Source organism: Agrilus planipennis, unplaced genomic scaffold, assembly GCF_000699045.2.
Source record: "Agrilus planipennis isolate EAB-ADULT unplaced genomic scaffold, Apla_2.0 scaffold318, whole genome shotgun sequence".
NCBI classification, from domain to species: Eukaryota; Metazoa; Arthropoda; class Insecta; order Coleoptera; family Buprestidae; genus Agrilus; species Agrilus planipennis.
Genome location: NW_020439042.1, coordinates 195,051 through 210,196, shown reverse-complemented (window position 1 = coordinate 210,196; position 15,146 = coordinate 195,051). Strand labels below are relative to the sequence as shown.

The window sequence follows — 15,146 nt, the reverse complement described above, 5'->3', positions numbered from 1 at the left end:
AAAAAATATTTAGTTTCAATCTCTATTAATAATGAGCGTAAAACTTTTTAATATGTTTAAATAATAATTAAAACTTTAAAATTGCATTTATTTCAGACAATTATAAATATTATCATTATATTATCAAGTAAAAACGAGATTTTCAGCTAATTTTTCATTTTTTCCTCGATAACCATTTAGTGAATTTGAATAACCTTACGCTAAAGTGATTCTCCAGAGTTCAAGCTACTTATTATAAAAGTTTGAAAAATCTGGTAGCTTTCTTTCTGTTAATAAAAATAAATTTAATCTGTTCGGTTAACAAATATCCATAAAATGACGTGTAAAATTACAATTTTGACGGTTTAGTGAATCGATTTGTAATTTTTACAGGAGTTTCAGAATTGAATAAGGAACGTCTTTCCAAATTTTTATTTGTCTCGTAGCATTTTCACATACCTCCCAAACATCCTTAAGTACTGATTCATAATTTACTACAATATATTTCTTTAAATTAATTGCTTTATTATGCATATTATTGAAACTACACAATTGTAAAGGAATATACAGGGTGTCCCACGGTGACCACCCATTAGAATATTTCGTAAAGTACTTTGATTCGAGCATGTGTGGCAATTCCGGTTATACCGGAAGTTGCCACCAATTTCGTGGTTTTAAATGGAATACCCTGTATATTATGACAGTTTTGAATTCTACTTATAATTTTAGGTAGACTTTTATAACGCTTTCCTAGTTCTAATTTTTTTTTAAGCATCAGAGCAGTAGAGGTTGCGAAAAAGCATTTCTATTTTACAGTAAGAAAGCTGGAGCAACAATATTCTCAGGAAAGGTAGCTATACCCTCAAGTTTTTCGTTCACACTTTCAAAGTGGGTTAATTACGTACAGGGGTTAACTTTGCAAAATCAACTAAAACTGTTTATTTGTTAATGAAGATAGCTGTGAAATTATTAACAGAACTTCTAAACAAATAATATGAATTAATTATTGTCTTTTAAACACCCATACTAACAGTTTAGTAATTAAATATTTTAATTCTCAATTTCAATTATTGAATATTATCTACATAAATGCCATTATTTTAATTGAGGAGAGCATGCCCAATAACGGTATTGTCCAAATTTTCAAAATTCGAATCGAAATATTGTAATGGGTGGTCGCCGTTAGACACCCTGTATACATTTGGTAAATTAAATCTAATTACGTAAAAAAATACATATCGATTGCTGATACATATTTATAAAAATTGTGTAATTCGTATACGCAGTAGGTAATCATAGCAAGGTGAAAATTAACAGGAATTATGAAAGAACAAAAGTAACGACGATTTAAATCAGTATTTTAGTTTCAATGACTAGTTAGGAAACAGTATTTTTGGAATTAATCAAAAACTGTTAAAAGAGTTAACATAGCTGGTGCCTGAAACACACTGTATGCAAAGTAGACTTCCTGATTTTAATAATCACATCCTTGAAATTGGCAGGTACAACTTTCGCCAAGTTCACCGTTGAAGAGTAAACAGATGACCTGAAAATGTTACTTTTGATACAGTTAGTTCCTATCAGAGGACAGCAACCGTGACGCAGCAAAATTGTGTTCTGTTCGTTGTTTTCTTTTAAAATTGTGACTCTTAAAAATTTGAAAGTAGGTATAGGCTTATAGTAGTTCATTCGTTCCGTAATACTATCCATTGCTGGTTACGTTCCTCACCTTTTAAAACTCACGTTCAGTTAGTACTTAATCTAGGTCTACCTCAGCCCCTAACAATAAGAGAGAAGATAAGATAAGGAGAATGAAAAAGCCCTAAGAGAGATAATGATATCATCATAGGAGCAACTAGAGAAACGGAGAAGAGAAAGAATGTATATAGGAAATATAGTAAAGAAAAGGAGTTACGAATTAACAAGAGGGGAAGACTTAAAGAGTATGTAGAAGTCGAAATATGCAAAAGGGTTGAACGAATTTTTGTGGGATGAGTGACAAGGGGAAGTCCGGAATATTTGAGGGAAGGAAAGGATGTAGTGAGATTTAGAATGGGGAATGAATATAATGACAGCAAGTGCTGGATGAAAGAAGCGAAAATATAATGCAGAATATGTGGAAAAGAGAATGAGACGTTAAGACATATTTGAGAAGAGGATGCAAATGATAATGTAAGAGAAGGAAGTAGAAAATTGATAAATAAGAATAGTAGAGGGCTGACAATTTAAAAAGAAAAGAAAAAGGGATAGGGAGGGTAGATAAGAATAGTTAGGAAAAAGGAAAAAGTACTAAGGTATACGAAAAAGAGAAAAAATTGTTATCTTATTTGTTGAAGTTATTATAGAATTGTTTGTTGATTTGATGTAATAGATTTAAGGTGGAGTAAGATAATATATAAACAAGGAAGATTTTTGTTTTCTTTTTTGTTATAATTATAGATGTAGCATGAAGGATGGGAAGAGAAATAAATGAAATGTAAACCAAAGCAATTTGAATAAAACAGATATATAATTTTTAAATAAGTCAATTTTACAGAAAACCGTCATTCTATGAAAATTACCAACTTTTTAGTATAAAAACTTCAATTAGTAGAAGTTTAAAGCCTTGAACTTTCAAATTATACCGACTCTATTCAATGAATCATTCCATTGCTAATTATTATAGACAAGTGTATAATAGTTTTGCAAACACGAAGTTATGTAAAGATAACCATGCCAACTAAGGCAACGATTGCATTGATTTTGATGTAACAAAAAACGATTACAATGAATTGCAATTGAGGTGGCCGGTCACTTATGGATTTGCAAGTGCGTGCTTTTGATAATACAGGTGCAAACTGGGTGAAAGTCTTAAGCTACTGTCTTTCTTTATACGTATCTGATGGCTAATTCCCGTAATGAAAATGGAAGTGGATTTCAAACTAACCGATTCGATATTATTCACGTCAGTCTGTGCGTAAAATTCGCGGGACCATTGTAGACTTTATAAGTGTGAAATGGTTTATTATTTTTGTGAATTGTGAAGAACTTGTTCTTGTTTTCATTTTTTTTATGTTTTTTTTTTTATTAAGGCAAGTACATAGCTACAAAATGATACTTTTATAGTTCTATTTAAACTAAATTTTAAATTTTGAAAATTGTTCCTAATGTCAGGGGCAAACGTAAAAGTTATTTATAAGGGGTATTTTTTTTTTATGTTTTAGTCTGGGTGTTATTGTTATCAATAAAAATAACACAAAATAATNTTTTTGTATGTTTTTATCTTTTTCCGTTAGTTTGTGGGTGTGTATATACAAGGCGTTCTACCTAAGGCGGTTTCGTCCATAACACTGTTATACATTTAATAAAAAAAATGTCTTTATAAAAGTAGTCTGGAATAACATGGTGCACATACAGAAAATACATTCGGTCATACAGGGTGTTCAATTTCTTCTGGACGATATCTAACTTCTTTATTTTAAATGGAACACCCTGTGTATTTTTGCATTTTTTGTTTTCTTGGTTAATTTTAGGTCGACTTTATTAACAGCTCCTAATACCTATCTCTAGTAGTTTTTGAGATATTCAACTGTTTTTGAAAGAAAAAACGATTTTAGCTCTTTAAATGAGACCAAATAGTATTTAAACCACAAAAGCTACGAATTTGGGGTTTCGACAGTTCGTTTTGGCACGAATTATCGTATTGTTTTTGTTATGAGTTTTAAATATTTATCTGTAATAGTTTTCCAGAAAAAAATCGATTACTTTATATTTATTTAAAACCTTATCTTAGTAAAAGGTTGGTTTAATTTTGCATAGAACGGTACCAATTAATATGGTTCCATTTGAAAGAAAAAGTTATTCGTCTTGTAAAATGTAAAATTGCCAAAAGTAGGTTTCGATATTTCCGGCTTTGAATAACGTACACATTTTACTCATAGCAAAAAAGATACAGTAATTCGTTCTAAAACGAACTATCCAAACCGCAGATTCTTAGCTTTTATGGTTTAGATGCTATTTGGTCTCATTCAAAGGTCAGAAATCGTGTTTTTTTTCAAAAACAGTTGAATATTTCAAAAAATACTGAAGATAGGTAACTAATAAGTAACTAAAATTAAACAATGAAATAAAAAATGTAGAAATACATACTGTGTTTTATTTAAAATAACGAAGTTAGATAGCATTCAGAAGAAAATGAACAATTTGTATGACTGAAAGTATGATCATATGATTCCAGATCACTTTTATAAAGACATCTTTTTTATTAAATGTATAATAACAGAGTTATTGGCAAAATCGCTTTAGGTGGAACATCCTGTATTAATGTTTAATTATAATTTTGTGGTAAATAAAATGTTTGCAGAATAATAATATATACCTGCATGTATAGAGCGTCCCGAAAACCTTATCAAATTTAGAAATTGATTTATTATTGAATAATGAAAAAAAAGGCAATTTAGGTACGGTGACTTTTAAAATATTCCCACACTTTTTAAAACACTATGTTTTTGAATATATATGCACCTATTTTCTACAGAAGGTAGTGTTATTTTGAGTTGTGAGCAAAAACTAGAAGAAATAATTTTTCAGAAAAAATAAGATTCATTTCCAGACGTATTTTTAATAGTATTAGCAGTGATTTTTAATTAAATAATTCATTAATGTTTTTGCAACTAACGTTTTCATAAAATTCAAAAACAAAAACGTTTTTTGTATGTTAAAATTAAGTTTATGAAAAAATTGAAAAGGCGATTAATGTTTGGTTTATAAAGGTTATAAAAAAATAATTAAACAAATTATTCAAATTAGTTATACGTACATTGTACAATGTGCGTGAAGTAGTTGTATCAAACTATATTAAGTGAAAAGAAATTAATTCAAACTTACACATATTAAGTTTGTTTTATAATTGTTGTTTTAGAAAATCGGAGCTGAATAAATAAAAATGAACATTCGAAAGTTAACATCAAAAAAATTGCATCGTATTGTTAGTTCTTATGCACATGACCATTTGATAGAATGCCCTGTAATTGCTAACACAGAAATAGGGAAAGCGGGAAAAAACATTAGCGGCGATATAGAATGGAATCAGGCAGTTCCCTATCAAATGTTACCAGGCCCAAAACCGCTACCTTTATTAGGAAATAATTGGAGATTTATTCCGTTTATAGGTATGTTCGTAAATTTTATTAATATTAATACAATTTTTAGATTAAAAAATAACAACTAATTTTAAGACATCGATTGAATACAAAGCCAATGCTTTGTTATATTACAAATAGGACGTAAGGTTTAGGGACCATTTTGAAAATTTAAGCAGAGATGTGAAGAAGTTGTGGTTTAAGATCAAATTAAAGGGGTGTCCTATAAGTGTTAAACTCACTTAGTTTTTGAATATTAATTAATTCAGTTTTATGATCCTTCCTAGAAGCAAACCTAATTCTAATCTTCTCGTTGAAGATATCATCATTCGATATAAATAGGTAAAACTCGATCGAGAAATGAAAACATTAGCTGAGTTGAGTGCAGCTCATTAAATTTGCTATTTTATGTTTTTAAACGGACAAAAACCAGAAAGAAAGAAATCAGTGCGCAGAGCTATGTCATGCGGGACAGTTCAGTAGACAATATATAAAGGTTAGAGCTCGACCAGAGTCTCAGAGAATTCATTTGGTTTATTACTCAGCGCAGGGAGGACGGAAAATGGCGATTTTGCACAAGCACATTATGATTTATTTCAAATATATGTACCATATATAGAAGATACAAAACGTAAAACTGCTCTTCATTTGAAATATTACCTGAAATTGTTCTGAAAAATGCATTAGAAATACGAAATGCAAAATAAATTTTTTTTCTAAACTTTTTTAAAACAAAAGGCTTGTTTGCATTGTTGCTTATTGTTAATAGAACTGTTCTAATGTTTACTATAGTAGTTTATGCGGAAGTTACCACATATTTGGTGTTCGCTGCTCATATTTCCCGTAAAAAACAAATAATTTAATAATGGATATAATAACTAATAACATTTTAAAAAAAGTCATGCCCGACAACGGTTTTATGTTGGAGCCGAATCAAATTGTATTATCTGATGGAAATTAAACCTCAGTTATTTTTAATTTGATGAAGTCGAAGTAGAAAATACATTCAAAAACAAACCAAATAATATACATGTAGAGCATTGGTGTGTAAAGCCAAAGGTCCCGGGTTCGATTCCCGGCGGGGGTGTGACAACAGCAACAATTTTTCCCTCATTAATTTGAGGTAGTGTGTAGTGGGTAAAAATTCAGAAATGAATTTTCAGAATAATATTTCATANTTGAAAGCTATTTTTAGTTACAATCTGCAAACGCCTCGTCCTCAGATAGGGGATTCCTTAGAGATAAATGTACAGCTAGTTAAGGCAGATACAATAAAAACAACTTTCTTGTTAATCTTCTTCTGAAGTAATTGTAGTAATTGTAATCAACTCAGTAGATGAAACTATTGAGTTTTTATTATTCATGAGTATGTATAGGGTTTCTTAGACATTAAGGGAGAAAATGGCAGAGTTTTAGCGAAACAATTGTAGTAATTGTAATCAATACATTTCATGAAACTATTGAGTTTTTATTATTCATGAGTATGTATAGGGTTTCTTAGACATTAAGGGAGAAAATGGCAGAGGTAGACCAAGATTAGATTACTGTTCGCAAATAATAATTAGAGATGTATGAAGGTTGCTTTAGTTTTCTAAAAACATAAAGATTGGTTCAGATAGGAAGAAGTTGAGGTGCGTGCCTTTGGTATTTGTATGTAATTTACAATTAGAACTATTTCAATTAAATTACGCATCTGCATAGAAACATAACATTGTTCTGAACTTCAAGTAATGAATTGAGTACATTTTTATATACGGTTTTTACTACTTCTGATTACTATAACATAACGGTACTGCGTCGGGTAATTATCCTTGTTAATTCGTGAGTTGTGTGTATATTGTGAAAATTACGTATAACCATCTGTTGGCGTGAGCTATTCGCATCACCAAATAGAATAGAAATGGAACTAATTTTTGATGGTGAAAGTTGGGAGTTTCTGAAAGCGAAGAATTAAATTATGAACATTGCATGCTTAATAAATTGCAAAATTTAACAACCATAGAAGTTCTATTTAGTTTACTAATTAGTAGTGATAAGCAAAATTGATCTTGGTCTTGCGAAAATACGAGACCAAGCCCAAAAACGCAAGACTTAACGAAAAATTATTACTTCCGGTGGATCTACGAGTTAAACTATTTGAAATTTTCTGTTTGCTCTACTAGATTTTTGCATTAAATATAAAAAAAGAAAATTTACCACTGTTTGAAAAAAGGTATCTACAAGAATGTCCTCAGAGTAATTGTTCTTTGTTCCTATGTCTGGATAACACGTGGTTGAAATATGGAGACAAAGTATCTCTTTTCAATATTTTTTACTTCTTTCAAGTATCTTGTACTATTTTGTTCTCTAAAAGTTCTTAAGCGATAGAGGAAGGAAGAAAATTTGTGCTTATAAGAATTATTAAAAAAAACCTAAGCATTAGATTAAATGAGCATGACCAAGACTTAACACACAAGAACAAGACCTAGACCTAAACTTTATAAACAAGACCAAGACCGAGACTATATCAGCAAGACATATACTAGAAGTGATTGAGAGTCTTGATTTGCTCATCACTACTAATTACAATTTCTTTAACCCTGATAAACATAGATTATTATCAGGACAATATCATCATTATCATAAGGTTTCTAGCCAGAAGACTTGTTGGATACGTACATCCATTTCTTCCCATCTTAATCTAATCTTCGTATTTCTTGAAAATTTCTATTTACAAACACTAAACTAATCTAGGTCTACTTCTGTGCCTTTTAACTCCAATTTCTGCTTCTAATATCTAGCCCTTGATGTCTGTCAACCCATCTCGCCTATTTCATATTAACTGCCATCACCCCCCCCCCCATCGTTCTCCTACTCTTTCTAGTACTTCCTCATCTAACCTTTTCTATCCACGGCATTTTTAACATCCTTCTGTAACACCGTATCTCAAACGTTTCTCTAACTTTTCCTTTTCCGTAGCTCCCACGGTTTATGTTTTTCACCCATAGGGAGCCGTGCTCTAAACATATGCGTCTAATAATCGCATTTCCAAATTGACCGATCGCGAGCATATAAATGATTTCTTTTTTAAAGTGAATCGATTTTGCTCTATTTATTGTTTTGTATCAATAAGGATGGATGATCGAAAAAGTTGTTATTTTTCAAGAATGTAGAAGGCTCATTTAGTTTTTAATCGAGATTTAATTTTTATATGGTATATACTTACAATATTTTGGATTGTAATTTTAACTTTTCGTATCCTGAAAGAAAAAATTGATCATTTTAAGAGCCTGTTCATAAAATACGTTCGCAAATAAGGGGGTGGAGGTTTAAGGAAATTAATTTTATTTTATTGTTTTTTTTAACTTGACAGTTCTTAAAATTTTTCATTACGATACAAAGTCGTTCTCAAATACTCAAAATCCAGTATATAAACATATGTGTTTGGGGGTCGTGATGGTTTTTACAATTTTTTCATTTAATTTCAAAATTTGTCTTCTCCAAGGACCACCTAACTCAGAGGAAAATTCATGCGGCATTAACAAATTTTAATCACAACAATTTGTTTATAGAGGAGGTGGGGTAGATTTTGTGACGTAATATTTGTTAAGGGGGTCGCTGAATGTGTGACGAAAGGGAGGGAGAGGTTCAAAAAAGGTGAAATTTTAAGTGACGTATTTTATGGACGGCCCCCAAGATCACATTTGCGTCTATCTGCCTTTTCACGAAAATTACTGTGTAATGTTAATATTTTAACAGTCAAACATTATGATATATTTAAATTTTAAATTTTTAATGCTAGGCAATAAAGTCTGGCTGTAAAACTAAACGACAATAAATATATCTTCAAAATTTGTATACAGGGAAGGCGAAAAGCTCACCAAACATACAAACTACACGTTTCCTTGGCGGCGTTTTTCTGAAAATTGTACTAAACTAACCAAGCTCTCAAAATCTTCAAGGAAATGCCCATAAGGAAATGGGATTATACTTTCATTAGCGCTAATAGATATTATATTGTGCTGTAGGTGATTTTCAAATAGAGCACATCGATAAGGTGTCCAAAAGATTATATCAAAAGTATGGGAAGATAGTTAAAATGGAAGGATTACTTGGAAGACCAGACATGTTGTTTCTGTTTGATCCCAATGATATTGAAAAAGTTTTTCGTCAGGAGGATTTAATGCCATTAAGACCTTCAATGCCATCGTTAAATTATTACAAACATGTTTATAGGAAGGAATTCTTCAACGGAAATGCTGGTGTTATTGCAGTGTGAGTAGATGAGATATAAAACAACGTACGTAGTTTTGCAATTTATAGACACCATTATACATTGTAGAACGTTTTTACATAATACAAGTACTATTTATGGTCCTGTTATCGTCTGCTAGGCGCATTAAAAGTACTTACATATTTATAATTGGACAGGCTATGTAAATTAGCATTCGTTTGAACCAAGTTGTATCAACGTCTTTACAATATCATATATGCATAATTTAAGACGGATACGAAAAACGATAGGGTGTCCGATGAAAAATTAATTCATCATTTGAAAAACGTCATGCATCGCTTTTCAATTCGTTGTGCAAAATAAAAAATTGTTAAATTTAATAAATAATGATAGCATTTATGTCGAAAGCCAATCTTAGAGTCTGGCATATTACCGACAATTCATGTAGGTACAGGTCTGACGAAGGAAGCTGACGAGCGGTCGCGCAGGTACTTGCCCATTTATGACTTATTTGGGTAAGTCACTTGGAACCGATACACAAATAAGCTTTCACTGTCACCAACATCAACAATTAGTTCTTCTGTTTGTATGTCTATTACTTGCTCACTGATCCTTATTTTTAAGTATTTAATCTACGCCTCTGATAGGAATACTGAAGAATGAGGGCTGCAATCTTTATACCTAAAACTGCCTACTTTTGCCACCGCGCATCCACGCCATTTTAAAATTTCCGCCAGCTTCCAGCGTCAGGCCTGTAGTACCTACATCACTTCATGATATGTTTAATAAGCATATTCTAACCTTTAAAGTACTTATAGGTACCATTTGTCGATATTCCAGGTCTTATTTACCATTTTAAATTGCGAGATCATAAAAAGTACTCTACATAACATAATTTAATCTAACTTAACCTCTAAAGTGCATTCAAAAGTCAAGAGTTTTGTAATATTAAAGATGCACAATTTTGACCAATTTTGCACGACCTGTATAAAACCTTTTAAGTTGTAAAGTTTAAATATACTTTTCTTTAATTAACTGATTGTTTTTCACTTACTTATAAATCATCAAATCGTCTGATGCACAAGTAAACAAAGCGATGACGGAGTCACGAGTTGGCTGGATTCTGCTCATGATCGTGTGAAATTACGTCATTTGGTGATTTAAAAGAGTGTTTCTCAAGCTCTTGGACTGCAACCCCCTTTTGCAACCCATAATTTTAAAGTATAGAAAAACACTATCGAATGGGTTAATTGCAATTCAAGAGTCTTTCTCCTGTTGAAGCACTCACAATTTTGATTGATAGCTAATTTACAAATGTATCGTTAGCATCAATTAAAACACAGGTCATTGAAAAAGGAAAACACGAAAAGGGCACAATCACTTATGACGTAACTTGCAAAATTTGACCTCAGCATTGTCCCAGCACGTTAAAACTTTTAGAAATCCCAACCTCAAAACCCAAAAATGCTATTTTTGATATTTTTGTGAGGATTTCTCTGTGAAATAAAGGAACAAAACTACTAAGAGCCATTTTAGAAGAGAGACCTTTTGTCGCTCATTGCTCTAACACATGAAGATTTTCAAATATTTTTATTCCAAAATCCAAATGTTACCTATTTGACTTGTTGGACTTGAGCTTAGAACATGTCGAAATTTAATTATTTTAGGACAATTCTGGAACCAAATTCGAGAGAGTCTTTGAAAATTAAATAAAAACGAATGCCCTCTTTGTGTATCGATACAAATAAGTTAAATTCGTAATTGTCCTGCAATTCCCACTGATTTAGAAAATCTTGGTCAAGCAATTAAAATTCTCACCAAAAGAAATACAAATTTATGACATTTAAACAAAGTATTTAATTTCTTTTTAAAAAAATATTAAAATTTTTTCTACACTATTCATGGTATTTCTTTTTACTTATTATAGCTACCTTCGAAAATGGAAAGGTAATGTCAGAAATTTTAGTCATGTTCTTCAATATCAATTGATATTTGTGTTATCTAATGGTTTTATTACATTAATGAATACTTTTTNTATCTATAATTTTCGTTAATATCGAACCTTTTTGGTAATTAGAAATTTTACATAGTTTGACCGATTTTTTATTAATTTCTTTCTATTTTTCTTGTTTTTTAAAACGGTGTTAGGGTAGGTTTAAATTTTAATAATACAATATATTTTAAAGGTAAAAAGGTTCTAGGGTCAGTTTAAATTAAATCTACAATAATTTTTAGCCATGGAGAAGATTGGCAAAACTTTCGATCTAAGGTTAATCAAATCATGTTGCAACCTCGTTCCGCTAAAATGTACATGAAACCGATCAAAAGTACGGCGGAATCTTTAATCAGAAGGTAGGTTAATTTGAGCTTGTTTGCGAATCCAATTAATGCAGCAATTAATACCGTATAGTTAATTACTAATGTTAGATTTAGTAAGTACACATCTAATGTAAAAGGGAACGCTAGAAAGTGAGCTATAATAAAATATTATTACAAAACTTAGTTTTAAAGCAACAATTACTGTACGTACACGTTTCATAGGTTTCTTTTTTTAAAATCGAGTGTGGACTTTAAATGGTCGAGTCCATATTCGTCCTGAAGGCTTTTGTAAATCGCCGTAATCCACTGGAGTTAAATCCACTGGATCACGGTGAATCCCAAAAGCCTTTAAAATGAATATAGCAATAGCATTGTATCTTAGATAAATAAAACAATGTGACTAAAGAAATTGTCACAAAAATAAGTTAAAACCCCACAAGGAACTGGATATGTTAAGTAAATTAATAGCCAAATTTAAAAATTGGTGCATTATTAACTTCCCATTAGGAAGTTATTGTAATTGGGTCGAAAAGTGAAATCGGAATTTTCATTATATTTCCACGTTTTAACATATTAGTAGCATGCTAGCCAATTTTTTTGATGATGTGTGTATGTACGTACGTACGTACGTACGTACGTACGTACGTACGTATGTACGTACGTTCGTATGTCAGCATTTTTTTCGTTTTCGATATCTCAAGAACGGATTGAGATATCGCCCTCAACCAAAATTTTTTCGAAAGATATTATCATAATGAAGATCTGAAAGAAATTTGAACGAAATCGGTCAAGCCGTTTTTTTTTTATAAAAAAAAAAACGAATTAATTACAAACAATTTAATTAAAATACGTTCTAATCTAATCACAACAATGAAGTTACGGAATCAATAATAACGAAATATCATTATTCAAGACAGGGAATAACATATTATAATAACATATTATAATAAAAATTTGTTTATAACAAAATGAATTGTTATAAACAATCGATAAACAATAAAAAATAGTATTTACCAATTGACTGATGCAAGTACTCTATCAATTCGGTTTTCTCAGACGAAATACTGTTTCTTATGGGTTTATAAAATGACGAACTCTCAAACATTGTTTGTTATTTATTATTGTGCCGCGTTTTTTTCAAACTTTAGAAACGAATGTACTTTACAATAACTGTATTATCTAATGGGAAGTTAGTCGTATTAGCACCGACCAAAATGTGCTCAGACCAATTTTTTTTAATTAATAAAGGACAATGTCGTGTCGCTGCATTTCTGGGCCCCGCATTACTAAATACGTAATTATTTATAAGTATGACCTTTATGATTGAGATTTGTTTAGGTAGCATCTTGTAATTTTATTGCTATTGTGTCTTGCTTAAAAATATCATTATATGCAGAACTGTATGCATTATGGAGCCTTGGCCCAAATTTAATGCCCAACAAAAGTTAATTCTTCAATATGAACATGAATAAAAACAAATTTTGCTGGACAAAAAGAAAATAAAACAAAATCTTAAATGTCATTACACGTATTCTATGGTATAAACAACGTGATTCGTAAGTACACAGTTGAGGTGAAGCTTTTCTTGCTTATTACCTTATTAGGTATCCTGATCCTATAAGCTGACCTTAGTCCTAACTTTAAAGGTTACTAAAAGCCATTATTTTTGATCTGCTTTTTATTTCTTCTATCTCACAGTATCAGTTATTCCAATCCATTAAGAATAAATTTATACTTATCCTTTTGTTAAACGAATACTGTTGTAATTTACTTACAGTTGGGAGTACCTTATATTAAATAATAATTATTGTGTACGTATCTATATCTTATTTCTACTTTGTTTCACCCCTCACGAAACATTGTTATCTCTTTTTTATCTTCCATTTTCACTCGTGCACTGATAACAATATCTAAGTCTACCTCTATTCCTCTAAAGTCCTGTTTCTGCTTCTAATATGTCTCTAACTAGGCTTTTATGCCTGAAAAGGTGTGTCCTGTTTCTTATTGACTTTCATAGTGGCCACTTTTCTCATATTTTTTTAATGCATCGTCATTTTTAATGTTCTCTTTCTATGGAATTATCATCATTCGATTGTATCACCACATTTTGAACGCTTCTAACCTTTTCTTTTTCGCCGCGCCCACGGTATATATTTCGCACCCGTACAGCGCTGCGCTCCAGACATACACCGTTAAGAATCTTTTCCGAATTTCTAAATTAACCGTTTGTGGGCATAGAAGTGACTTCTTTTTGTTGAAGGCGCTTCGACCCTGCACTAGCCTCTGTTTTAGATTTCTACCTCATCTTCCTTCTTTTAAATTTTTCTCTTCCACCTTTATATTCACTCTTTTCTTAAATTTTCTTCCTTTGCAGATCAATATTGCTATATTATCTGCAAGTCTAAGCATACTAATATTTTGCCTTTGTATATTTATCCCTATAGTTGTCCTGTTTTTAATGATGTTTATCGCGTCTTCGATGTACAGATTAAAAAGTGCTAGCTATTTTAATGATTTAGCTTTAGTACGATCCTTTCAAGGGTTTTTGCATTAAAACTTTGTCGTTATAAGCGGGATATTTATCAGTGGCCTGAATTAAAAACCTCACGTAATATCAGAGTCATCGTTATAACCGATGTCGTCATAACCAGGTTCTGCTGTATTTCATTTTTTGTTAATGTTAATTTCATTTTCTTTTATGTCGCTTGTAAGTTTTGCGTTAATAATACATATTTAAGTATTCATTTTTTATTAGCACTTATCTCAAACGAAGCAGTTAAGGATAATGAATAAATATTGGCAATCGTTATGTAAACATAATAAAATTTAGTACATGCGTTTTCTATTTGTATTCCGCTTGTAGTACTCTACAGGTGTTTGCTGATTGAATGCTTCAAATGTTTGCTAAATAGCACTAAAATCTCATCGTTATTTTAGGATCCGAAGAATTCGAGATGAAAATGCAGAAGTGCCGGAGGATTTTCTTAACGAGTTGCACAAATGGTCGCTAGAGTGTAAATGTCTTTTAATATTCATCCATTATACAAATAAATAAATTACTGTAAGAATTGCACAAGTTGATAGTATTTGTGTAGAAGATTTGAGACAAAATAGGGTTGTAAATAATTGCATTGATAAAAAATAACTAATATCAATTATTTTGGTTTTGATCTTCTACACATTGCGATAAGGGGAAGTAACATGGAATCTATCTGTGTATTTGTTAAAATTATTTGTTTTAAATAATTCGAATAAAATAATTCGAAGTGGTCTGTATTCTGTTGAAACTGCCAGACGCGGATCGCGATTTCGATCTTTTTGAATCTCATCAGAGTTCTGTCGGAGCTGCCTGCGACGCGCTGATGAGATCCAAAAAGATCGAAATCGCGATCCGCGTCTGGCAGTTTCGACAGAAGACAGACCACTTCGAATTATTTTATTCGATTAAGCTAACGTGCCTATCACGTTGAGGTTGGCTACGCCGGGATTCGTTTTCAGCAAGTAGATATCCACAC

General features: G+C 31.1%; 1 protein-coding gene across 1 annotated transcript in view; it reads left to right on the top strand.

The window, feature by feature from the left end:
* Nucleotides 1–1,656: 1,656 nt before the first annotated feature.
* LOC108742351 (probable cytochrome P450 301a1, mitochondrial) overlaps nt 1,657–15,146 on the top strand; it is a 16,788-nt gene continuing 3,298 nt past the window's right edge. The window contains exons 1-5 of the mRNA XM_018477532.1: nt 1,657–1,922; nt 4,880–5,129; nt 9,107–9,353; nt 11,548–11,664; nt 14,569–14,671. Of these exons, the coding sequence (XP_018333034.1) occupies nt 4,904–5,129; nt 9,107–9,353; nt 11,548–11,664; nt 14,569–14,671 (693 nt within the window). The 5' untranslated portion in view covers nt 1,657–1,922; nt 4,880–4,903. The remainder of the gene's footprint in view (nt 1,923–4,879; nt 5,130–9,106; nt 9,354–11,547; nt 11,665–14,568; nt 14,672–15,146) is intronic.